The sequence below is a fragment of the Pteropus medius genome, unplaced genomic scaffold (assembly GCF_902729225.1).
Source record: "Pteropus medius unplaced genomic scaffold, Ma_sr-lr_union100, whole genome shotgun sequence".
NCBI lineage: Eukaryota > Metazoa > Chordata > Mammalia > Chiroptera > Pteropodidae > Pteropus > Pteropus medius.
This window is the reverse complement of record NW_024342473.1, coordinates 14899788-14926232: the sequence shown is the minus strand read 5'-3', so window position 1 is coordinate 14926232 and position 26445 is coordinate 14899788. Positions and strand designations below refer to the sequence as shown.

Genomic DNA, 26445 nt, shown 5'->3' with positions numbered 1-26445 from the left:
TGCAAAGTTCTGGACAGGTCGCTGGGCATGAGATGGTTTAGAATAAAGGGAATGACACAGCCCACTTCCTAAGACCTTACCTTTTAACTGAGAATACCAAAGAAGACAAATAGGGAGCCATCGCATATGCTTAAAAGTCATCCTATGGGTATCTCTAGGTTGATCTGGAAACACTCAGAGCATCCCACCCACCCTTGGGCAGTGAGGTTTAGGGGTGAAGGCCAAGAGGGTCGCTGAGCAGAAATCACAGGGCCAGTTAACTGTGACCCAAAGAACTCAAGGCCTGCTTCTGCCTTGGTGACCTCTGCAGAGATCTCAAGAAGGGAGCTATTTCTATTTCTCTCAGTGTTAGTTTTGTTTTAGAACCTGACATAATATTGGTGAGTTCTGTCTTTGAATCACAGAGTCACCACTTAGCCTGGCTTTGGGGATCAGGTAGGTTGTACTGTATCACTGTACTGTGTCACCTTTGCCAAGACAGGATGTTAAGCCCAGCAAAAGGCCTAGAAGAGGTGATTTAATAGTAAACAACAGTGTCAGGTAGATGCTGGTGGAAAACTTCCCAATATTTTTCAGCTCTGCATACTGTCACTGCTCATTTCCGACTCGTGTGCATGAATGTTTGCACAAAAAAAACCGCTTTCTCATGGAGCTTTTCTCCCTCTGTGTGTTCAGGTGGCCAAAGCTGTCTCACACTCCCTGAACAACTGCGTGAATTGCCTCCCTGGGCAGAAAGATGTGGACGTGGCCTTGAAGAGCATTGGGGAGTCCAGCAAGAAGCTGCTTGTGGACTCGGTGAGAAGTTTGGGATTGGGAAGGGGACTTAGACTGGGCCATCTCAAGTGTGAGTGGCATTTTCTCTCCACCACAGGCTCTCTGAGCAGCTAACCTTCCCTTTAGGAGTCCTGTTTTTCCTGCCAATCTGAGTCTTCCTTGTTTGGCTTTCTGATCAGTGAAGTTCTCATGTGGAGCTTTTAAAGTTTGCTTTTTCTTTGAGCCCCTGTTGCTGTTTGCTCTTGGGTCATCCCAGTGAGGCAGGACAGTGGGGAGTATATGATCATCTGACTTTTATCAGGGCATCTCAGACCATCAGGTGGTGGAAAGATACATGTGTCCAAGACTCATTGAGAGAGCATAGTCTGAGGGAATTCGCCTGGGACCTTTCCCCTCCCTGTTTTGTGAGCCCTCTTCAGGGAGGCTTGTGGCTTTTTATCTTTGTTTCTTTTCTGTCTGGTGCCTGGCACACACCAGGTATGTAAATAATATATGTGGTGTAACTCATAGAATCTAGCTTAACTCTCTGGAACTTGTCATATGCAATTGTAGTTTTGCTAGTGACACTTCTGTAGAAAAGCTATATTATTAGCAAAGACCACTGATAAACAAAAATCAATGGCTATTAGTTCGGAAGACTAGGATTTGAAATTTAATAACATCTGCCTTTTAGTTCTGGAGAGCTAAAACTTTGAGAGTTTCCATCTAAGAGAGACAGCATGGGGATGTGACTCAGAGAGTGAATCCTGGAGTCATACTGGCCAGATGTGAATCCTGGCTCTGTCACTTAAGAGACCATGGCCCCTGAGGATAGCTGTTCTTACCATTTTTAGATCCACAGTGTCTAGTACTGAATGGGTGTTCAATAAATTTAAGTGACTGAGTGAATGTATATATGTTGAAGGTCAAACTTAATATGAGCTCAGATCACACAAAGCCTTTTTTAGTCTTGATGACTCAAAAATCCATCCCTGGAGAGTCTCTTCCCTCTACAATACCTTTCTCTGTCGTTCCCACACAAAGTGAAACTTCCCATGGGGTGTGCTTTCTGTTCCCTATAGTTACCTCCAAGCACAAAGCCGTTCCAGGAAGCCCAGAGTGAACTGAACCAAGCAGCAGCTGACCTAAACCAGTCTGCTGGGGAAGTGGTCCATGCCACCCGCGGCCAGAGTGGAGAGCTGGCTGCAGCCTCCGGAAAGTTCAGTGATGATTTCGATGAATTCCTCGATGCTGGCATTGAGATGGCAGGCCAAGCACAGGTGGGTGTGGAGGTGGCTATCTCGAAGTGACCCTCGCCTCTTTACTCTGATGGATTGTCCATCCTCGAGGCCGATTTGGCAAATAGGAATGGAGAACCTGTCAACAAGCTACCCTGTTGCATTCTTCGCCACTTAGAAAGCTCCATAACCTTACAGGAATGTCATTCCCCAAGATGCTTTCGACTTACATGTGAAGTACTTATTAGCAATGAAGGATAACTTTTCCCATAATCCTCCAGCATAATCCATCGTTTTACTTATGTTTTTTTTTTTGGAGAGAGGGTGGTAAGCGGAGGGAACAAGAATAGAAAAATTTCCCAAGAACAGAACAACTCCGCATCCTGTACTTCGAATGTGGTATTATATAGCAAAAAAAAACCAAAAAACAAAAAAAAAAACATGCTTTTGAGTTTCAGTGGACCCCTCTAAAGGGACTGTGTCAAATTCTGAGTATCGAAAGATTAAAAATTACCTCCTCCAGATAAACAGATAAACCCCTTGTTTAGAACAAGGGAGCATGACCGGTCTGGTGTCAGCTTGCAGAACTGTTTTTTCTTAAGCTTCTGTGAATTCCCTAACAGATACCCAAGATGTTTCTGTATTATCTACAAAGAGTTGTTTCTCAGATGGCAAGCCAGTTGAGAAATGTGTCCTCTCCAGAGTTGTTCTGGGATGCATTCAGCTCTAAATATCGTGACAGTGCTGGTCATTTGTGCCAGGCTGAGATGTACGAGCTCCTTGACAGCTCCGGCATTGTTGAGTGAGATGCTGGGATTGTGGCCTGTTCTGTGCACTGGCACGCGCGTGCTCTCTCTCATTCTCTTCCTCCTCTTCCCCTCCCCCTCCTTTTAATTCCTCTACTTGTGAGATAGCACAGCTCTTGGCTGACCCACTTGGGGATGGATCTCTATCCTGTTTTGTGACTCTTGGTTTGGGTATCTGTTTGGGGGAGGATAGACACTGGTCATTGTCCCAACAAGTTAGGCATCTGTAAACTAATTGGACTTAAGGCACTCTGTACAGATAACTTGCTTCCATTGCAGAATGCTGTCCCTAGCTTTCTGAGCGCTTCCTAGGAGAAATGGAGAGTCCCTAATTACCCGCACCTTTTGACCTTCCAGACCAAAGAAGACCAGATCCAAGTGATAGGGAACCTCAAGAATATCTCTATGGCATCCAGCAAGCTGTTGTTAGCTGCCAAGTCTCTCTCTGTAGATCCAGGAGCCCCCAATGCAAAAAATCTCCTAGCAGCAGCTGCAAGGTAAGAGTGGAACAAAATTGGCTTTCATTTGTTGATAAACAATGTCAATGTTTGAGAGATATGCCTGACATCTGCTTATGCCGAGCAAAGAATTGGTGCTGTCCTTATGTTGTCAGAGGTAAAGTCAAGAGTGATGGAGACCCTGGTGTTTTATTTAACTGGCTCATTTTCATGTCTTTCTCCACTAAAGATATGTCTTCTCTTATAACCTGGTTTTGTTTGTTTACTCATTCGTGTGTGTGTGTGTGTGTGTCTGTGTGTGTGTCTGTGTGTGTGTGTCTGTCTGTCTGTCTGTCTCTTCTGGGAGCTAAATGGCTGTTTTTTAAGTTGTCAGAGTCAAGAGACCCGAATTCTAGTCTGGGTTTTAATGTTTTAATGCCTGCAAAATGGGGGTGTGTACTACATTATCCTTAAGCTCTTCTCAGTACATAAGATATCATGGTACTAATTGTTAAAACTTTTCTCTGGTCCCTTCTTGTGGTATTTTTTGGGGGGCGGATTAGACAAATCAGGGCAGTTTCTCTGAAAACCCTTGAGTTTATTTATTCTCCAATATATACTTTAGCTTCAAACAATAGCCAGAACCACGAGGAGATTAAAAAATAACCTCACATTTCCTCACTTCCATCTTATGCTTTGTTTCACGATTGTTCCAGTGAGTGAGTGCCTCCCCTGGGTTGGGGTGGGCTGGGGGACGGGGTGATATGTGCTGTGTGGAGCAGCTGTTTCTGATATAAACCCTGTCTTGATTGCTCTTTCTTCCTACTAACAGCCTTTGGATAAGGTAGCTGACATTTCCAGATATCTGAACTCAGATGTTTTTCATTATCTTCAATTTTTTGCATCATTTCAGAATTACAATTTCCAACTTAGAATGTGTTGTTCACTCTCTTAAATTGTAGGAAGAAGGGGAGAGTATGAATTGGCCTTTCAAAACCCAGATAAGGAGGTAAACAGACCCAGGAGGCATGTTGCTGGTGTCATGGCTCTGTGGGTATCTGAAGGCCCCCTGGTGGTGACATTTAAGAAAGGACCCAGAGACTTTTAGGTGAAGGAGCTTTCTTTGCCTCTGTCCTGGCTTTCAGCAGTTGATAGAGAGTTCCCAGCCTAATGGTTTCATTGCCAAGTAAACACTTAAAAAATCATCACGTGAAATGATTTTATCGGTATGGAGCTATTGCAAGAAGATGCTGGCACATTCCTCCTGGCTTCTTGGCACATGTTGGCAATCTCTGCTCCCTGGGGTAAAGCTCCGGTAGTTGAAGTGAGTCAGGCAGCCTCCCCTTGGGAGGTAAATCTCTCCCCATGGGGTGCATTTATTCTCTTGTTATTTCATTTGTTCATTACATATATTTTTACCACATGCCAAATACAGGATAGGGCTAGTGCTGGGTGCTGGGCTCACACTGTGAATAAGAAAGGGGTGGCACTAGTGAAGTTTAGGCAGGCAGCGCACACACACAGCATAAAATATCTAGGCCTCACAACTGTCCTGCATTTAAGTGAGCTTGGAGTTGAACAGTGGAATCTGACTGCTGTTGCCCTCACCTTCAGCCCCACTGCCCTCCCAGTTCTTGAGACAGCCAATCCTTGCCTTCATATGGCTGCCCCCAAAAATCCAGGGATGCCACTGTGAGGACCCAGGCCTGGATCAACTCAGACCTACCCTGCTCCTGTGTCAGCAGACTTGAACCCATCATTCTTGGTGGTCTCCGTGATCTTTTCCTGCTTTGGGAAAAGAGATGTGCTTCTGAAAAAGCAGTGGATATAGTGTCTTTTTCCTCTGCTCTCAATTCTGCCTCAGAGCCCAGATACCTTTAAGGAACCCAGCCCCTTGGTAGCTGATGCGTAGCGGGGAGGAAGTCATTTTCTGTTGAGTGTCTAGCTTTTTTATCTTCTCTTTGTAACTGGTGGGCTCTGGCTCTTTTCTGACAAGTTGGAGACCTTCTGTCAACCATTCTTGAGCATTTTTCCTGCCCAGGGGCTGCTCCAGGGCTCCCAGGACTTAGTCAAGGAAATGGAAAATGAGTTCGCAGTTGCAAAAGAGAGGGCGTGTCCTTCATTTGAGCACTTTCCTGAGCTGCTGCTCACACCACAGTCACCCTGGCCAGGACTCTTGAGCCAAAAAAAACTTCACACATATAGCTGCCAGTATTGGCCCATCCCAGGCTGTGTTTTCTTTAAGCTGCTTTCTGGTCTCCTGAGGGCACTCCCTAGGACTTTGCAGGTGGCCTCTCTTCCCTGTCTACCATCTAGTTTAAGGTTCCGGCTGAGAAGGCTCCCTCCTGTCTCCGGAGATGTAAAAAAGGATGACCCAGCAGGCAGCACTTTCAAGCTATAAAATAGAAAAATGTAAACTGGGCCTCCTCTTGAATGTTCTCTTCTCTTTATCCGAATCAGAATCTTACTCAGGCCTGGCTTCAGTCCACATCGAGCACTCGCTTCCATGCATAACCTATGCCCACGGTCAAGGCCTTAATTAATTTTCTTTCATACTCCCTGCAAGTACAGCATATATCTGACCTCTCAGAGGTTCAAGATCCAACACATCCCTTCTGGTGTCATACCGCCAATACTGCTTCATTTGGATTACTTGTCTGTCATTGTCTTGCTTCTTCACCTGAACTGCAAGCACCTTGCTGTCCTAGAGAGACTTGAACCATATTATTTTTAAATCCCTAAGCTTTGGCATAGCAGGATCCAGGAAATACTGTAGGTGGATTTTGTTTACTGTTTACTTCCCGCCTAAGCACCTTCTTTCTTGAGAAAGGGAAATGGCTGATGTTACTTGTTCGCCTCCAAGCTCTTTATCGGATAACTTGTGCTCAATACGTAATCCAAAGCACAAATTGGTTGATTTTTCTTCTCTCACCCCTGGCCTAGTTCCATGTCTAGTTAAAATTTCCTACCAGAGCTTCCAGACTTCAGTTAAATCAGTTCAGTATCTCAACACTGAATGATTTGTTTAAAAAGTCCTTTTTAACCTCAGGTTGTAGATCCTAACTCTTTTAAAAACTGAGACTGGGTAGATATGCTTAAAGAAATAAAGTCTAAGAAAATGCTATCTCTGGATGGTGGAATTATGGTTGTTTAACTTTTTTGTATTTTTAAAAATAAACTTGTATAGCTTTGATCGCTTTAACAATTCTGGGAAAAAAATAACTACAGTTCAGGCCTATTTCGATTTATATAGAACAGAGGGAGAATGCTGCTAATTTTGGCCATACTTTTTATCATAATGTAAGTTAATTCATAATATTTAGATTTATGGAAATTTTTTTAAAAATATATAAAAATCACTGTTCACATTTTTATATACTTATTTTTACAGTTGTGGGGTCATACTGTTTATACTGTCTTATAGATTTTATTTTACTTAATTATGTATCATAAATATTCTTTTACAATGTTAGGAATATGCTATGCATTATGACTTGTAATGGGTGCCCAGAATTCTGTTGTGGACTATAAGTTTAGTGAGTCTTTCATCATTGCATATTTGGGTCTCCTCCAAACCTTTACTCATATAAATAAGTGCTATAGTTTGAAACACAAAAATATTTACTTATAATATATTTATATTATATTTATATAACAAATATTATTTAAAAAGATAACCATTTGCCTCTGGACCACTTAGTTTATTACTTAACTATGTAATGAAGACTCTAAATTGAGTTATGGGAATAAACAATAATAATGCTCCTTAGTCATGGATCACTGTTACCCAAAGGACTCATTCAGACATGCAGTGCTGTGCTGGCACTTTCATGGATTATCTAACTATAAATTCTTAGTCTGTTGGGGTTTTTTTAAACCCCGAGTTTTTATTTGAAAAATTTTGACATCTACAAAGTAGTTAAAAGAATAGGACAGTTAACAGTGATATGTTCTCTGGGTTCACCAATTGTAAACAATTAGTTTTTAATGGAAAAATCTTCATAAAAACCAGGTTTTTAAAAAATACAGATAAACAGGAAACATTGAAAGAAATAAGCTAAATAGATAGCTTATGTGTTATATGGACTTATTCGCCAAATGATCATGTCATCACAGTTGAGGGCATTCTTTACCCTTTATCATGCTGACATATGCCAACCCGTCCACTCAGAAGTGTGTCTTAAAGGCAACCACGCAGAACACAGTGTTGGACTCTGAGGGCCACTTCTAGTAAACACACCATGGATGTGCCCTCCAAGGTGATTGGAACTGGGGATTATCCTGCCATCTCAGTGGTTCTTGTTTTACTTTTCACCATGAGGACACCGTGCTTCCCGATGACACCTTAGCACTTTTCCCCAAATAAATAAATCAGTACAGTCACTGCTGCAAAAACTATTTGGGGATTTTTTTCTTGAGTTCAGGAATATTTTGCTTCTTCCCATCACCCCAATTACATTTAAAATTTAGAGCAGTATCATTTCATCAAATAATTAAGCTGATTGCCTTTGTACATTAACAACATAATTTCCCATCTAATTTGATATTCTGTAGGAAGCTGCAAAACCATTTTAATAAAATGAGATATCTTTTATATTGGACATTGCTAATGATTAACAGCAACATGTGCCCTATTTTGGTTTTGTTTTAAGTCATCTGTTAGCTTCAGTAGTTAGTAACTGTAAATAAAATTCAAGGCCCTGCCAGAAGTGTGGACCAGTTATGACCCTACAGAAAAGTGTTTGCGAGTCACATAGGCATGGATTTAAGTCTTGTGCCTGCTCCCTACTCATAGCATCTCCATAAATAATTATCTTACCTCTCTTGTTTTTTCGTTTATAAAACACTTAGTATAAAAGACTTAGTATAAAGCTATAATAAGGCGGTGTGGTATTGGCAAAGGGTTAAACACATAAATAATAAAATAGAATAAAGTCCGGAAGTAGACCTACACAAATATGGCCAATTGTTTGTCAAAAAAATTGCAAAAGCAATTCAGTGGAGAAAAGATAGCCTTTTAAATGAATGACGCTGAAATAATTGGACTTCCAATCCTTGAAAAAAATATACAGGCTGCCTTTTAAGTCCTAAGAAGAACAGAAACACAAATAAAATTATACAAGGGTCTCTAATTCCTATTAATATTAAAGAAAATAGCTATTTTAAAGAATAATTTTTAGATAGCTTCTACAAACTAGTCAATCATGTAGAATTTAATAGAAAGTAAAGATTTTAAAATCATAGGTGAATTAAAACACTTCAAAGATTAGACAAACTAAAAATAAATAAATAAATAGATAAATAAATAAATAAATAAATGATAAAATCATAGATACAGTTTACTGAATGTCACTGTATCTAAAAATATACAAAATATTCCAAACAATATAAAAGCTATCCATACTAGCCTTATTCCAGTATCTTATTCTTAATGGCTGCTAATGAAGGATCTTGAAAACAGTGTTAATAAGATCTCTTCATTATTTGCAACATTGTTGTGAACTCTTTCTTATGAATATATTAAAAGACAGTCACACTTTCTTAGGAGAACTTTTAGTACCCTTTAAGGGAAAGTCAAATGAATAATCAGAAAGGTAAGGATTCTCATTCTCTTCCCTGGTGTGGCTTATTTTTGGTTGTTTAGGACCTTGTGGAAGAGCTCTCCTAGGGTCCCCAGGCTATACAATGAATTAGTATTTCTAGTGAACCTGCAAAGCGTTATTGGGGAAATTACTCTTGATCTCTAAAAACAGAAGCACCGCTTTTACTGTTTTGGCCACAGAGCTGTGACAGAGAGCATCAATCAACTTATCACTCTGTGCACCCAACAAGCTCCTGGCCAGAAAGAGTGTGACAACGCCTTGCGGGAGCTCGAGGTAGGTCCCTGGACAGGCTGCTGAGGACCTTAGAGTGTGTGTCTGTCTGTCCTTTCCCTACAGGGTCAATTCCTTCTCCTCTGTCCTTGCCTTTTACTTTCTTGGGAGACTGATGGAGGAAAAGTTCTAATCCAAGCGGGAAGGAATTGAAGAAAGTTTAGTTTGGGTGGGATTATCATCCCCGCTTTCCCTTTTTCCACTAGGATGAGAGTTGTTTTGTTAAAGGATTCTTTATCTCAAACTGGAAGAGGCATATGGTATAGGGTTTAGGCTGAAGATGAGCAATCTCTACCTGAAAAGTTTGGGAGAGATTATTCTGGGGCATTTGAGAGAAGCTGAGATAGATGTGCTTTTTCAGTAAATATGATTTCCCCATACATTTTATTTTGTAACATATTAGGGGCACATAAGAGGATATGCAGAGTGGCACTGATTACTGTACAATCAAGGTGCCCGTGGAGTCCCTAGTGGCCCAGAACACAGTGTGGGTGCTTTTCCACTTATATTCCTACTTATGGTTTATTTGTCATTTGAGCCCGTAGAATATACATGGGTAAACGTAAAGTCAGTGTGCCTACTTGTATGCAGTGCTGTCCTAACCAATGTAGGTTATGTTTAAACCGCCAAATGGTTATCTCAGTAGATCTGGGTCGGTCATACCAATTGTAACTTCAGTTTTCTGGATGATTAGCATGGGTCTGTCATGGTAGGAACACTTACCATGCCAGAAGAGGGGTTTCATTACAGCTTTTGAAGGGTTTGATTGAGGCCCTGTCTGACAATGGCAATAGGCCATTTTGTGCAGCTGGAAACGAGAAGAGACTCATTACCATGGACTGGAATGTTCTGGAAACAACAGAGAGTGTTTCCAGCCTTGGGTGAATTACTGCCCTATTCTGGTCTGTTCACATCTGCAAGTATAAACGATATGTGGGTGTTTGATCTAAATGAGCACTGTTGGCCTAAGTACAAATACTCTGTCCCTTAATAGTATCTTTAGTTGCCAAAATTATGACTATTTCAGAATTGCTGTTACTAAAGCAATTTTGATTGTGCAAGGAGTGGAAGGAGGGTCTTTGATGAAATGAACTCTTTTACACGGCCCTCTTTCCCTCAGATCTTTAACAGAGTAACTCAGCAGTTTCAACCATTACTTCCCGCCAACGCTTTGTAACTCAAATGACCATGTCTTTCTGTTGGCGGTGCTCCAGAAGCTGCCGTGTCCTCTTGTACATTCTCACTCAGTGGGGAGGAGGTTGGAGGGCTGTTTCTCCAGGCTCTCCTCTCTCATAAAAGGTAATTGAAGGTCATTACACTATGAAAGCTCACGATGATTTTCAGTGGAGACAAAGACAGAATAGGCAAGCCCCATACCCAGTTCCTCGATGGACATTTTATCACTGTTTAAAAATAAACCATCCCTATAGGCAGTTTGGAGGAGTTGCCTTCTTTCATGCTTACCCATTAAAAGGTTCCAGAATTGAAAACTGAGAGTTCTACTAATTATGAAGAAATGAGTTAATGTATCCTTGAAATTTAAACTCGTTGGAGTTATCTAGCAGAAACATTGTACTAATTTACCATGAATATGTTGTCTTGCATTAACTCAAATTTCTTTAAGAAAAAAATCTCCCCCTTCTGTAGATACTGTTCTTCTTCAAAAATGAAAACCAGAGATTCTCCTCTCTGAAAGCTAACCTGAGACACCCACCCCCTTCTTCAATGTGTGTTTCTAGCAGGAAATCTGAAGTCATGGATACCCTGATTTAAATTCCTCTCAAGAATCTGAGTAAATGAGTGATCGTGACCAGAATCCTGTATACGGAGGGGAAGTTCATAGTCTGCACTTTATGATGAATTTCTCTTGTTCTGTAACACTAGCTTGCTTTCTAAGTTGTTTTCTCCTTCTTCAGACAGTCAAGGGGATGTTGGACAATCCTAATGAACCTGTTAGTGACCTCTCTTACTTTGACTGCATTGAGAGTGTGATGGAAAACTCCAAAGTAAGCCTGTCTATGCTCTTCACGTTACTCCTCAGTGTGGGGAAAATTTGAGATGTGCTTTGTGGGCATCTGCCACTCTGTATAGCTGCATGTATTATAAAGCCTTGTGGTGGATCCCTCTGCTCAGGTGCTGTTCAAACTTGACCATGCATCAGAATCACCTCGGGGACTCGTGAAGCACAGATCGATGAGCCCCGCCCCTGAGTTTCTGATTCAGTAGATCTGAGGGGAGATTGAGATTGTGTATTTTTGACAAGTTCCTAGGTCATGCCCATGTGGTCCAGGAGCCACACTTTGAGAACCACTGCTTATGCCGTATCATGGATGGCTCCAATTATGTATTTTGTGAATCAAGTTATGTATTTTCTTCACTTGGGATTGAACTGCTGGGGAAAGCCTTTCAGTGACCTTGGCTTATATGAGACTCTCTTGTGTCTTCTCTTTACCATCATCCATGGCATGCATTCTCAAAGGGAGTGAAAAATTGTTGGGTAGGGGGGTGGAAAAATCTAAGATAATATAATGGTTTGTGCCCTCCCATCTTAAGCTTACTTAACAAAATCTGATTTCTTAGTATTGAATTTCAAATAGGTGGCAATTACTGGGAAAATATTATAAAAAGATTTTTTAGTGGAGCAGTAATAAATTTTTAAAAAGTTGAGAAATACTGACCTATGATGATAATATCAGTGTTTTTGAGAATGCCTCAAAATCAGGTTAAAATGAAATGCAAGTGAGATGAATGGATATTGAGCAGTTGCAGTCTGGCTGTGTACTTGGAACGCACATGTATTTTTGTTTATGTCACTTTACACTAGCTTTAAGGTGACATCTGTATTGGTGATGTTAAGAGGGCCCGTTTTGCACTGGGTAAAGACTAGAATTTGCTCTGTCCATCATCCTTTATGGAATTATGAATTATCTGAGGGGAGAATGCATACATTTTACCTACTTATAGCCAAAGAAGGATGCAGGATTAGGGAGAGGAAAATACTACACGTAAAAATACCCTCTAACTTCTTTGCTCTGCAGGTCCCCATGTAAGCTAGATTACTTAGTATATCCAAGCAATTGTAGGAATTTTTCCCCCCATCCAAGATAGCCTATTGCCAGCTGAAGAACTCTGCTTTGGGTTCTAGACTTAGCAATCCCATATTCTCTTCAAAGGGTTGTGGTGAACAGCCTTCAGTTCTGCCATCTGTGACCCTAGGAGGTGGAAACCTGCCCTCGTGGGGCTTTATGAGACCCATAGAAGACAAAATAGATAAGGGGCAGGCACCTTGCCTCTGCTCACAACTTTCCCTGTGAACCCGCACAGAGCGCTTGATCTCTCAGTTGGATTTTGAATACTAAAATTCCTTTTAGCTGTTATTTTAAAGACCTCTGAAGAAAGAATATACCAATTTTCAAAATAAAGGGAACTACTTACAAAAGTTGGGAAATATCTTTTTAGTGTTTAGATTATCTATTTATATATATGCATGTGTGTATGCACACCCACACACTTAAAGACATTTAAATTTTGCTGTCAGTAAGTAAAGGAATAATACCAAGAGGAATGTATCTTCTGCTTTCTGGATGTGACTTCATCTACCATGACTAAGTGAATGTGTCCAGTTTTTTTTTTATTTTGGGAACTAACAGTTCTCAGTTCAGACCATTCACCCATGGGATGCCCTGTATGGATTATACTTTACTGATCTGAGTATATTAACTGTATATCCTTGAAATATAGATAACTTTTGAGTGAAAGGTTTATAGTTTTATTATTCATTTCTGTTTATGAAACAGAAATAATATAACTCTTTGAATCTCTTCTTAATGCAAATAAAGGAAAATAATGGCAAATATTGTAAATTAAGTGGCCTTGAATGTTAAATTGTAAATGCAGCCCCTTTGCCCCATGGTTTGAAGGAATGTTGGTCAGAGAATATTGCTGATTGGTTGTTTTGCAGGTTCTGGGTGAGTCGATGGCAGGGATTTCTCAGAATGCCAAGACCGGGGACCTTCCTGCCTTTGGGGAGTGTGTGGGAATTGCATCCAAGGCTCTCTGTGGGCTGACAGAGGCGGCAGCTCAGGTAAGGGATTGGTTAGTCTCCTTGCCTTGTGATGTAGCCTGTGTCCTGTGCCAGATTGTGGGTACTGAGAGTACCAGACCCCTATGGGAGGCCTGGGGAACCTCCAGTTTCAGCTCCTTATTCAACTACTACCACAGAAACCATGAAAAAGGCAGCGGCTCCTGTGCTGGCTGGGGCATTTAGACAAAACATCAGCCAGTTACCCACCAGGAGCAGGGCAGCCTGGGAAGGACAATGAGACACTGAACACTGCAGACCCAGCATAAGGATTCAAAGGCCAGTTTGCTTTTTTTCTTTTTTTTTTAAGGTCCTTGTTACAGATGAGTTTTGTGGGGGCAGGGGAATAGGCATTACATAATTCAAATTCCCTCTGAGGTTTTAGAATTGCAAAAATCTTAGTCAAGGTCTTTTTAGCATCAGAGGGAGAAAAATATGAGATGCCATCATGCAGAAACATGATCGGACGTGTCCCTTGCTCTTCTTCAACTGTCCTGTGTATTTCCAATAATTATTGGGCTCATGTAACTGAAGCCTCAAAAATGTCAACATTTACCTTAAAGGATTTATCATTTGAAAATTAATTTGAGCCTAGAAGATTTTATTAAACCAAAGAAAAACACCCCCAGTTTGGGAGATGACGTTATCTACCCTCATCCTACCCCCCAGATCTCAGGGGAAATGAATTAAGGTTAAAATTCCTACTCACAGATTCATTTTCTCCCTGTTATTTGGCTAACATATCCAGGGGTGTTAAAGAGAAGACCTCTTGTAGACTGTCGTCCTCTTAGAGACCAAGTACTGCATTTTTTTTTCCTGAGCCATCTTAGTCATTCCTCTTACTTATTATTGGAAATATTGATCTAACCAATAAGGATATGTTAATCTATGAGATGAGAGATGCTCACAGGGCATGCTCCAGGGCTGGCTGACCCAGCAGCTCCATGCCATTAGTCAGCATCCACTTTTTTCTGCCTCGCCCATCCGCCAACCAGAGAGTCAGCTTCATGCTGAGACTGGTTCCCTCATAGCCATAAAATGTCCACCAGAAGCAATCAAGGGGGCATCTGTCCTTGTTCCTGCCCCACAGAAGAGCTCCTCGAGGCTTTCTTAAGAACAAGGAGACTTCATTCCCAGAGGCCTGCAGCATATTGTCCCTGGCCTGAGCTGGCATTCACAGTCCATCCCTAAACCCTTATTGATGAGATTACTCTGACCAGCTTGCACTAAGAGCCCCTAAGCATGGCTGTTGCATGTACCATTTTCCCCCATGGGCTCATCTAGGATCACAGAGCTTGAGCTGTGGTTTTCCTCCTCCCTTTCCAGGCTGCATACCTCGTCGGCATCTCTGATCCAAACAGCCAGGCAGGCCACCAAGGCCTTGTGGATCCCATCCAGTTTGCCAGGGCTAACCAGGCTATACAGATGGCATGCCAGAACTTGGTGGACCCTGACAGCAGCCCATCACAGGTAACCACGGGGCGAGGATATGAGATCTGCGAGTCCTTAAGCTCTTGTAAGTGGGTTATGGAAGAGTGGGAGAAATTAGTAAAGAATACTATTTTTACAGAGCTTACAAAGCCAGCTAAATATGCAGCATTGTAGATAATGACTTGGGGTGGAGGCGATATTACAAAATGTGGTGAAAGTGGAAATATGTAGGTGCTTTGAAATGAGATGCTGAAAGGCTGTAGGAGTAAAGTAATCACCATGAGATTCATCAAGAGTTTCATGATTCCATTCAGTTCAGGGGACATACGTGGAGGGCTTGTTCTGTGCTCAGCACTAAGGGTCACCATGAGTGTGACCTGATTTCCTGCACCCTTGGCTCTTAGTCTGTTGGAAGTTTGGAAGATACAATGATTGGGCTATGATGACAATACCAGGGATGCACAGAGGAAGGTGTGATGAAGTTTCTGAAGGTCACTTGACAGAGATGGGTCCAGCCAGGCCTCAAAACTGATTCATAATCAACAGTGTATAAAGGAGCCACAGATATTTTAGGACTAGACAGTATGTGATATTTCATGACACTTCTAATACTCGAGTGGCATGGAGTCCCATTCACTTATTAAAGCAATGTGTGTTGAAAGGAATAAGAACTGGCCTACATGGGTTAGAAGAGGCAGCCTGTGAGTGGTACATCTGTTGTAAATTCTAGGACTGGCATTCTTGAGGCAGGAGAAGGACTCAAGTAAAGGAGACAGTACAAGGATGATCTGGACCTAAAGCAGACCTTAGGTCTCTCTTGTAAGGTGTCAGTGCACTTGAGATTCCTTACCTGTCCAAGTTAAGGCCATTGGGATTTTACCAGCCTCAGCAAAGTAGATCTGGTGGATTCAGGAGAGCTGTTTGGTGTGTGGGGTAGAGCTTAGAAGATTCTTGAGCCAGACTCCTTAATAAGATGCCTATAGCCCACTATGCATGAGGCAGGAACTGTCACACTTTGATGTTTATTTCACTCATCTAGACCTGGACTCTCCACTGTGGTAGCCACTACCTGCATGTGGCTATTAAGCACTTGAAATGTAGCTCATCCAAATTGCAATAGGCTGTAAGCATAAAATACATACTAGATTTTGAAGACTTTCCATGATAAGAAAAAAATGTAAAAAATCTCATTAATAACATTATTAAATTGATTACATAGTGAAATGAAATATTTTGGATATATCAAGTTTAATAAAATATATTATTTAAATTAATTTCTCTTGTTTCTGTACTTATTTTAATGTGGCTGCTAGGAAATGACATGTGGCTCACACTGTATTTCTGTTGGGCAGTGCTGGCCTACACCCTGGACCAAATACTTCCTTACCAGGGGTTCCAAAGGATAACTGACTGCATCTCCTTTAAGACTGTCTGGAGCCCAGCCCACTTCCACCATTACATCAGCACCTCTTTTCCTTTCCTTTGTTTATTCTCTCTTGCTTACTAATTCTTGCCCTCTCCCTTCTTGGAGAGACTTCGGGGGTAGCAGAGCTAGATACATGTTGTAATTACATGGGCCCTGAACATGTGAGTTGAAGAGGAATCCAGGGCTGGGGACCAGGGTGGACTCCTCTAAGCTGGAATCCTCTGCACTGAAGTGTGGGGTGCCCCCAACCCAGCTCCATGCCTTATAGGTTTTGTCAGCCGCCACGATTGTCGCTAAGCATACCTCGGCCTTGTGCAATGCCTGCCGCATCGCCTCATCCAAGACGGCTAACCCCGTGGCCAAGAGGCACTTTGTCCAGTCAGCCAAGGAAGTCGCCAACAGCACGGCCAACCTGGTGAAGACCATCAAGGTAGGTGTCTGACCTGAGGCCTTGGTAACCCCTGTTAATACCTATCGCAGAGGGGAAAGGATAGAATTTAAGCTCTGCTCTCTTAAGACTTATGTCTAGTGAAGTTTAACTTCTAATTAGGTCTCATGGCTTAAGTCACTGAGAAGGAGCCTTTTACCAATGGAACTATTTATCATGAAAAACTAACAGCCTTAGTCTCTACTAACTTTCTAGATAGTGAGAGGGACTCCCCAAATTCTGTCTGTGAGAACCTTAGGGGCAGAAATCTGTTTGGAAGGGGTTAGGTAAGGGGCATCTCTTGGTACTATGTTTGGGTAGCAAACACTCTGTTTACTTAAACTGTGTGCTTATGTGGGGTGGTTTTGAGGGGGCCTGTAGAGGGTTCTGTCTTTGTTGGTAGATATGGACCGAGAGAGAAGGTAGAGAGAGAAGGTAATGGGAAATTATGGAAAAGTAACTTTAAAAAAATGAATTTAATCTATCTTATGATATCTATTCTGTCTATCTGATTTAAATGTTTAAAATGGAGCAACATTCCATGTTTATAACAAGTTCATCTTTGTGCGAAAGGCCATGGACAGGTTGTGGGGAGGCAGGGCCAAGGTGCCCTTGTGAGTAGGGAATTGCAATAGCTGGAATACAGCATTTGTAGGTAGGCGATAAGACCACAAACTCAGTCTGCCCTAAGCGAGACCAAGCAGGCAGGAGGCAGCAGACCATGTGGTAAAACAGCCCTGGCCTGGACAGCAGACCACAAGCAGAGTTCAGCACCCGCCTCCAATCCTCTAAAGGAGATTGTCATGGGAGGCCAGCTACCAATTCTGTATAAACCTGGATGTGCAGCAGAGAGAGGCATCGGAGGGTTAATACTTTAAGGATTTTTACCTTCATTAAGGTCGAACAGTCTACTTTGTTGCTGGGCAAGTCCTGGAGTAAGAGGACTTTTCCCCATTCACTCCAGAGGATATGGCACTAGACATTTAATTTTCCTTTCACTACACAAAGCCGGTTTAATCTCATGGAGACATCAGTCAACAGTCTGAGCCAAGCAGAAGCAAAGAAGAACATGCAGCCCAGCAGCAGTTGGCAGCTTACGAGCGAGAGCCTGGGGCAGGTGCCTCGTCAGCAATTTCTTCACTGTTTAAACAGTTTAAAAAAAAAAAAAAATCTGCCATTTTGAAAACAATATAGGTTGAAAACGAACAAATTAAAGCCAGTACTCAGGTGCTCCTTGGATCCTGGTGGCAGCTCACCTTAATTACCATCATAGGTCATGGTATTAGAAACTAATAAAGCTTAACATTTTAAAATGCTTAGCTTGTGCAAAACCTGATCCAAGTGTTTTGTGTATGTTACTCAGTCCACACAATCACCCTGTGTTTGTCATCCCCATTTTACAGACAGGACATCTGAGGCACAAGTAGATTAAGTAACTTCCCCAAGGTGACCCAGCCAATATGAAAGCCCAGATCCCCTGCTCTTTCCACTGTCCGTCCTGCTCTCACCCCTGGCAATGCTGTTCAGATCTTCTGCACGGAGAGACTAATTTGTCTCACTAACTTGGGAGGAAATACTTTGAGGCACCTATAGTGTGTCTGTGCAAGTTTGGGGGAGGGGAAGATGGAAGGACAGCAAGAGGATTAAAAGTAGTGACATCATTGTTGGTTGCTCCTGTAATGAACTTATCTCGGTTAAACTCGGCCATTTTCTGATCGTTAAAAAAACAGGCTATCGTTAGATGGACCAAGGCAGAAAATAAGGAAAGAAGCTATTCTTTAGAAATTCCTGGAAACCTTTTTCTGCCTCCTCCTTGGTTTTAAAATCCTGACCTATCACTGTTAAGATCTCGTCTTCTTTTCAGATCCTCCTCACAGTGTCAAACCCTCTGTAATTCCCTGCAGCAAATGAGCTCTTGTGATGGCCTAAAAGATATACTGGTGCAGAAACATCAGAGGAGGGATGAAGGGTGATTGTAATGTGGAGAAGATGAAGGCCTAGTCTCCAGGGAGCACCCTGGGAATCAGTAGCAATGTGTAATGCGTGATAAACTGAAATGAACCTGTTGCCCTCATCTTTACGAAATGTGCTTGTTTTTCAGCTCCCCTTGGGTGGCAGGGTTTGCCAGAGGGGGATGAGCTTTGTTTTTTTAATTTCCTATTAGGGAAGTGGTAAAGATCATTTCACTGTAGCACGCTGTACTAAATACTGAATAGATTTCCTGTTCTAGGAATGGTTAAGAATCCTGTCAAATAGCAAAACAAATGAATATTTAATTCCCTAAATACTTACAAGAGCTGCTGTCATAGCTGCATTTTGCTCTAAATTTAACGCTTCTTAGTACTCATTTTTTCTTTCAATCATGAGGATTTGCCTGAATCCTAGCTGCCACACCCTTGCAGTCACAAAAAAAGAGAAGTCAGCAGAGGAGCATTTGGGAGAGCAGTTACGTGGCAGTGGGTTATCAGCACCCATATAGAATGTGTGCCACCAAGAATCTTAAATCTCTGCTGATTGGCATTCTTTAAAATGCCAAAGCAAGGCTCAGCAAAAATAAATATCTGCACCAGACTCCCTGCCAGGGCGATAGTTAGAAGCACACAGACCCCTAACCATGATTGCCATCTTTCTACTGGTTACCGCATAATGTTGCCTGCTTTTCTCTCTCCAGTCATCTCGTTACCTAGTCTCCAGTCAGATGTGCGGAATGGAATGCTATTTTAAATGTGCAGTCGCTCAGGTTTGGGTGCCAAGTAGAAATTGTGCAACAACAGCTTTTGTTTTTCCGAGAAGTTGGAGCACAGCCTTGCCTCTGGCACTGGAGTTGAAGCTCAGGGTTTTGCAATTAAGCATTTTAGGTACCAAAGACACCAGATCCAGCTCTCATTAACCAATCTGACTTAGCTCTAAGTATGTTTTCTTGATCATCTTGCTGTTTGGATTGGCAAAATAGGTTTCTTCAGTAGAAAAAAGAAGGAAAAAAAAAATCCCTTAGAATTCTCTTACTCCTTATTTTCATTGCCTTTGTCTAAGGTCAGTAGGCAAGAAGGGAGCCTGGGGTCTTGAGTTCTAGTTTGAGGCATGACCTTGGCATAGTGTGTCACTTTCTAGGTGTCGGTTTTATCATCTGGAACATTGGGGACCTGGGATTAAGTGATCCTTAAAGTCCCTCTAACTCCCAAAAGTCATGAATTTTTGATCCTGGTACACATGGAGAAATTGTTTCTCCCAGCTCCCTGTGAGATTCTGCTAAGTGAGAATTTCAGGAGAGCTGGCCCAGGGGTTGAGAGTGCCCTGTCCCTATGGGGCCTGGTGTTTGGCTAAGTGAATTTACCCTTTCGTTGTTTTGGCTGGTGTACTGACATTCTGTGACATGGAATGTCTACATGAAAACTGCCATGGCTGCTTAAAATTTCTCCAGTTGGACACATTTGAGTATTCAGTGTACTAGGGTGCCTCAGCCGTCTTCGAAGTGAAAGCAGCATTCAGGAGTGAAATAGTATCTGCGTAAGTCATCCTTTCTGATGCTAAGTGCTTTCTTGGGAGGAAACAGCTTTTTCTTTTAGAATAAAAAAAAAAGTGAGTGATGTAGCTTGGTGTTCTATTCCACATTATTCAGTGTCCTGTCGTATAAATAGTAATAGGCCACATGACATGTGATCTTAGGACCCATGCTCAAAAAAACAATTTGTCTTATTGATGCAGTTTATGAAACTGCACAATTAGGAAAACCATTCCTTAGGATTTCCCTCAGGTAATCATCTTTTCATTTTGAATAAGTTCAACTAAGGGTTGGTGGCTTGATCCGGTGCCTGCTTGAGAGGGTTGTAGGCTGAGAGGGTTGTAGAAGGTAGAAAAGGGGGCGGGAAGAGTGTGGAGAGGTGAGAAGCAGGAGGGTGAGCGGCACCTGGGAAGACTTGGCATCTTCCATTGAGCTAGAAGCCATGTCATCCCAGCCAAAGGGGTATGATGGGCCACTGGAGGTGCTGGGACCGGAGTTCCTTTGAAGCCAGAGTCCACTCCTGCCATGTGCCTGCTTTGCTGATTTGCCTGTGCAGGGGCCACTCCTGTTATGTGACACTCACCCTGCCTCCCATTGTATTCCCGGATTGCTCTGAAGCCTGGTAAGGCCTGACCTCAAGGAGTCAATAACGTTAATAATGCAACAAGATTAGAGTGCCAACTCACTTGTATGTTGGCAGTGCCCAGCACAGTGGAGGTAACAGGTGCCAAATCAACGTTTATGGAGTAATGAGCAGCAGTTAGAACTGAGGCTGTATATGTGAGCAAGAAGGAGCAGCATGTAAGGTTTCCATTGGTCCTGAAGAATGGCAGAATCAGAGAGGTTAAGGTAGAGGTCAGTGCCTAACTGGTAGGAAGGACAGAAGCCAAGGCCAGCCATACATGCATGATATTAGCCAAGAAGGTCAATTAGCCAGGCTCGTGGGAATTCCTCTGAAAATGTTAGCTTGGCAGATATGTGATTATTGTCCCAAGCTGCCAAGGCTTGAGTGGAATGTAGTCGTTACTCAGAAATAGCCTTTAAAGCAATCGTGCCTGCTTACTCTTGCCTTAATGAAAAATAGAAATGCTACCATCTCAGATCTGGTTGTTGTATAATGCTAGTTCCTCTAGCATTTCGTTCACTAATTGTCTAAATTGGTGTTTATATATTGCTCATAATGGTTAAATTAAAAGTTTAATTGGTTGTTTAACAAGGAAATTTATGTTCTTCTACAAATATAACTGCCTTCTCAAATATAGTATTTTGTTGGGACACAGGGGAGCTGTCCCTGGGTAACAGGCTATTGGTCCAACAGTCTTGTTCTTGGGGAGGTGGAATCTAGGTTAGGGAACCTCGAATCCAAGTGTTAAACCTTTGTGAGGCAGCCTGGCATGGATCACAGGTTGCATTCCTGGATTCTCATCCATCCCGGCCATTAATCAGCAGTGTAACTGACCATTCAATGCCATTGTGTTACCTGCTGCTAATTTAAAAAAAAGAAAAAAGCTATTGAAAAATAAGACACATAGACAAAAAAACACGTATCAGATGTGTAGAGCTCAGTGAGTTTTCTCAAGCTGCACACACCTACATAACCATAGCCAGATCAAGAAAAGAAACATAGCCAGCCCCAGAAAGCCTCTTGGTGCTTCTCCAGTCATACATGGTCCAAAGGTGACCTGACTGCTAACACTCTAAATTAGCTTCACCTGTTTTTGGACCTTGCACAGTAGGTACCCTTTTTTGTCAAGCCTCTTTAACTGAATATTATGCTTGTGAGATTTGTCCATATTGTCAGAAGAAGTTCTAGTCTATTCCTTCCCATTGGATTCCATTTTGTTCATTTCAAAATAGTGGGTATGCAAGCCCTACCTCTGTCAGTCATTCAGGGACATCCAGGTAAAACTTAGAAAAAGTTGAAAGTGCTATACAATGTAAAGTATTTTTATAGTTTGGGAGGGAATAGACTTAGTTGGAGTGAAAAGTGAGGGGAAGAACACAAGGGTTATGGTGTCAAAAGTGGGGAAGAAAGTGGTTCAGCTACAAGGTTTGGCAACGTGGCGCATAGGGAGCGAGGAGCAGTGCTGTTTGAATCCGTGTTTCTGCCTCACGTGAGTGGGAAGTTGATGGTCTGTGAGGTCAGCTGTCCTGTGAGCCACACATTGTTTTATTTCTTGTAGTTGCTAACTGAGCCCTTATGCTTAATAGCAGAGATCTCTTTAGTTAATTCGTATTTATTATTTATGAATTTGCCAAACATTTTGTATTCCCACTAAACCACCTTCTTTTCCTGGGAGGCAACTACTGTGGTCCAGGAGTCATTCATGCTTCTCAGTGGCGTGAAGTCTCCATGTTTCTTCCCATCAGGCCCTGGATGGGGATTTCTCTGAAGACAACCGCAATAAGTGTCGCATTGCCACTGCACCCTTGATTGAAGCCGTGGAGAACCTGACAGCATTTGCATCTAACCCTGAATTTGTCAGTGTTCCTGCCCAAATCAGCTCCGAGGTAAGGAGTCTTTGCAGCAAAGGTAATGTTGGCATCTTTGGCTAGCTTTATGCAGCACTGAATGAGCACAAAGAGTAAAGAACTCCAAAAGCTTTCTCTGTCAATATGTAGGGCCTTGTTCTCAATGATGGTACATGTACAGAGTTAATGAAACTCAATGTCTGCACATCTCTTAAGAAGTATGCCTTAGCTTTATATGATGAGAACAATCTCTATACATAGATTTGTGGCTGATTCTTGATATGTGTCATACTCAAAAATGATATTTAAGAACATGGACCCATGTCCTCACCATCCAGGCCCCATGTGCGCCAACCTCCATGGTTCCCTATTCGCTGCATTTCCTGTGGACAGAGGTAGTGGCTTGGTAAAGAACAGGACCTTCCATGGCCCGACTCATTCACTCTGTACACCGTGCCTTTGACCCTTCTGCTGTTTGGTCCCAGGGGTCCCAGGCACAGGAACCAATCCTGATCTCAGCCAAGACCATGCTGGAGAGCTCATCGTACCTCATCCGCACTGCACGCTCGCTGGCCATCAACCCCAAAGACCCACCCACCTGGTCTGTGCTGGCCGGACATTCTCACACTGTGTCTGACTCCATCAAGAGTCTTATCACATCTATCAGGTTAGTTTCTCCTCCAGAAATTGCTAGGGGCCTGTGTCTGAACAGGGAAGGAAGGGAATAAGTCCATCAGGAATTGTATTTAATAGCAATGCGTTTGATCAGTCTCATCTTTTTCTTTTATCTCTTTGGGATCAGTGGTTGCACTGGTCATAATAATAGCTAATTTAAGCACTTACTATGTGTCAGATACTGTTCCAAGTATTTTACCTATATTATCTCATTGGATTATAACAGCAGCTTTGTCGGGTAGATACTGTCAATGTCTCCCTCTAATCGATGAGAGAATTGAAGCAGAAAGGATTTAGAGAAATTCCCAAGGTCCTCTCCGGGCCTGATTGCGCTAGTCTTAGTCTTTATAACCATCGTAACTAGGAGCTTAGGCAGAGCACCACTATTTATTTAGCAGGATTTGGGGTTACCTTATTTTGCTAATAAGACAAAAAATATTCTAGGTCCCACAGTAATTCTGGGCATCTCTGACCCCCTTGGTGATAGTAAGGGTCTGAAACAATATCCTCTAAGCAGATAAAACATTTTGAAGTTGACCAAAGTTAATAACCAACAGCATGGAATGTATCCCTTTTCTTAGATACTTTGTTTTTCTATTTTGAAACTCAGGACCACAGTTAATTTCCTTAATACCTTGCAAAGAAAAATTGGCTAAATATTTTAATGTCTACTGTAACCCAGGAGTTTGTGAATAGTATGCAATATAGAGAACATAACGTGGTTGCACTGGAAATAGCTCAACATTTTTTTTTAAATAAGGATTCTATGCTTAAGCCAGTGAGTAGATAATCCAAGTCTAAATTGTTTCATTTGCCATTTCCTGGCATCAGCCTGAGATAGAGGGCGGCACTAGATCCTTCTCACCAGAAATAAGAGTTAGCACAAGTGTTAAATTAAGAAATATATGAGTTATACAGAGAGGCATTGCCAAGCAAGCATCAGGGATTGACTCCTTAAATAATGCAATCAAGTAGGGTAGAGAGTAGACAGAGTCTCATGGCCCTCCAATGCAGAAGTGGGTTGTGGAACTTGAGCCCCATGGAGCCTATGTTTAACTCCCTCTGTCCCTTCCAGGGACAAGGCCCCTGGACAGAGAGAGTGTGACTACTCCATCGATGGCATCAACCGGTGCATTCGGGACATCGAGCAGGCCTCGCTGGCAGCTGTCAGCCAGAGTTTGGCCACGAGGGATGACATCTCTGTGGAGGTAAGCTGAGACTCTGTGGCCAGCTCGGAAGCCTTTGAAAATGCTGCAGAATCTCAGCATCAGGCTTTGGGGGATGAGAGAATAGGACCAACATGTTTTTGATGGTAGAGTTTTATCACTGAACCACCTTCCCCTGTGGAACTAACCTGGGAAGTTTTTGAAGAGAGAAAGGCAGATGCTGATTAGAGAATGGTGGTTTGGTGAAGGAACACATGTACTGCTGGAGGTGGCAAGATTAAATGAGGCTGAAGCCTGAGGAAAAATTAATGTCAGATAATGTCACTAAGATGGGTTTACCGTATTCTTTTTAACATATCAGCGGAGCAGACCTAAGCATGTTTGAATGTTTCTCTGTTGTCATTTTTCATCAATGCACTTTTTGACTAATGGGCACATTTAGCGTTAAACTCTATACATTTGGTCCATTTAGAGATAAAGATTTCCTTCCTAAGTTACTCATTATCTAGTATTTGGAGACCTTTAGAATTCTGTTATTAATTCAGAGTCACTTTGCCGTTTCTTGCCAGTTTTTCCAAAGTTGAGGATAGAATTTTCCTACTTTGATCCTTTGAGTTTTTTCTGTAACCTGTCCAAAGGCCTCTGATTAATTCTTCTTTGTTGAAAGTGCCTAACACTCAGAAGGTGCTTAATAAATATGGATGGTCTCTTCACTGATGTTTCCCTTACTGCCGCTGAATTCATCAACAATGAACTTTGACCCCTGTCTCTAAGCAGTGGGCCCAGAGTTGGTATTGCTCATTTTTATTAATAGAGCTGTCTGTTTCACCTCAGCTTCACGCCACCCCGTGCCCATTTCCAGGAAAAGAAAGAAGGGATAAGCATTCTCATCTTGTGTGGAATGTTAGAATTATTGTTAACCTGGTATTAAAGTAGAATATGCATACAGAAAAGTGTGCATATCATAGTGTGAAGATGATGAATTTTCACCAACTAAGCACATTCTTCAGCCAGCACCTTTTTCAAGAAACAAACATGACCAGCGACTTAGAAGGCCCCCATCATGCTCCCATCTTGTACCATCCCTCCCCAAGCATATCCTCTGTCTTAATGTCTTCCCTAGGAAGAAAATCCTCCCCTTTAACTGCGTGTGCTTCCTGCTTACACCATATTTCATTTAACAAGCTGTCTGTAATAAGACAACATTGCTGCAATATTCTTGTGTTGTAAGTGGGAAGACAAGTAATTAGCTAAATAAGACCCTCGGAAACTTGGAGGTTTCTATCCACCTGCTTCCATCTCTCTATTTGTCTCTTTTTCCCTTTTTTTCGCCAGGATTTTATTTTAAGTTTGCACGTTAGACTGCTCCTCTCGTTGACTAACATCTTCTCAAAGCTCCCAGCACATGTACAGCATTGTTTAGTGGGGAAGTAGCAAAGGCCTAAGTCTCATTTCTGATGACCTGATCTTTCTCACTTTGTCAGGAATCACGCCCATCCCGTGCTGCTGTGTGCAGACCTAAAATGTCCAGCATTGTGATGTATTAGATCCTGACTTTCTCAAGCGAAGCTCCTATGAAGATTCCTACAAAAGGATCTGATCTTTCCCACTACTAGCTAACAATCTCCATCTTTGAATTCCCCACCCCCTTACACTCCAGCATCATCTAGATACCTTGCCCTGTCTCTTCACAGCATGAGTGCAATTCTTTGGGATGGAGAGATTAAACTGTCTCTCAAACCTGAGAAGAAATGTCTTGAGGACGCCATTTTCAATAACTGCATCCACATCTCCAATAACAAGGAACTGAGAGCCTGAGCTGATGAGCTCGATGAGCATCTCACCAGGCATTTTCATAGTGCGGTGTTGGGGAAATAGTCCTGATTTCAGAGAACTGATCTCATTTTTATGTCACCGTTCTCTCCCCTATCCCCTTAAAGAGTTCTTAGTTCTGAGGCCACAAGGACCTGAATGTTGCCTCAGACTCCATTAGCTCTCTCCTTTTCGACAAAGTTGCGTTCTCTTCTTGGAAAGCCGTCGCTGTTCCACATTTCCAGTAATTATGCTGAATAACCCAAGTAAAGATACCAATAGCATCATTGGTTACTGTGGTTGGTGGGAGTGAGAAGCCAGTAGGAACAGTGTTGTGTCACTCACT

General features: G+C 42.2%; 1 protein-coding gene across 11 annotated transcripts in view; it reads left to right on the top strand.

The window, feature by feature from the left end:
• The window catches only part of TLN2 (talin 2), a 386133-nt gene that overhangs the window by 288022 nt on the left and 71666 nt on the right, over nucleotides 1-26445 (top strand). For all 11 annotated transcript variants that reach the window (XM_039865415.1, XM_039865406.1, XM_039865408.1 and 8 more), the window contains 11 exons: nucleotides 676-795; nucleotides 1836-2033; nucleotides 3155-3294; nucleotides 9017-9110; nucleotides 11024-11113; nucleotides 13069-13191; nucleotides 14515-14658; nucleotides 16314-16475; nucleotides 22345-22485; nucleotides 22932-23113; nucleotides 24197-24329. In XM_039865415.1, the coding sequence (XP_039721349.1) occupies nucleotides 676-795; nucleotides 1836-2033; nucleotides 3155-3294; nucleotides 9017-9110; nucleotides 11024-11113; nucleotides 13069-13191; nucleotides 14515-14658; nucleotides 16314-16475; nucleotides 22345-22485; nucleotides 22932-23113; nucleotides 24197-24329 (1527 nt within the window). The remainder of the gene's footprint in view (nucleotides 1-675; nucleotides 796-1835; nucleotides 2034-3154; nucleotides 3295-9016; nucleotides 9111-11023; nucleotides 11114-13068; nucleotides 13192-14514; nucleotides 14659-16313; nucleotides 16476-22344; nucleotides 22486-22931; nucleotides 23114-24196; nucleotides 24330-26445) is intronic.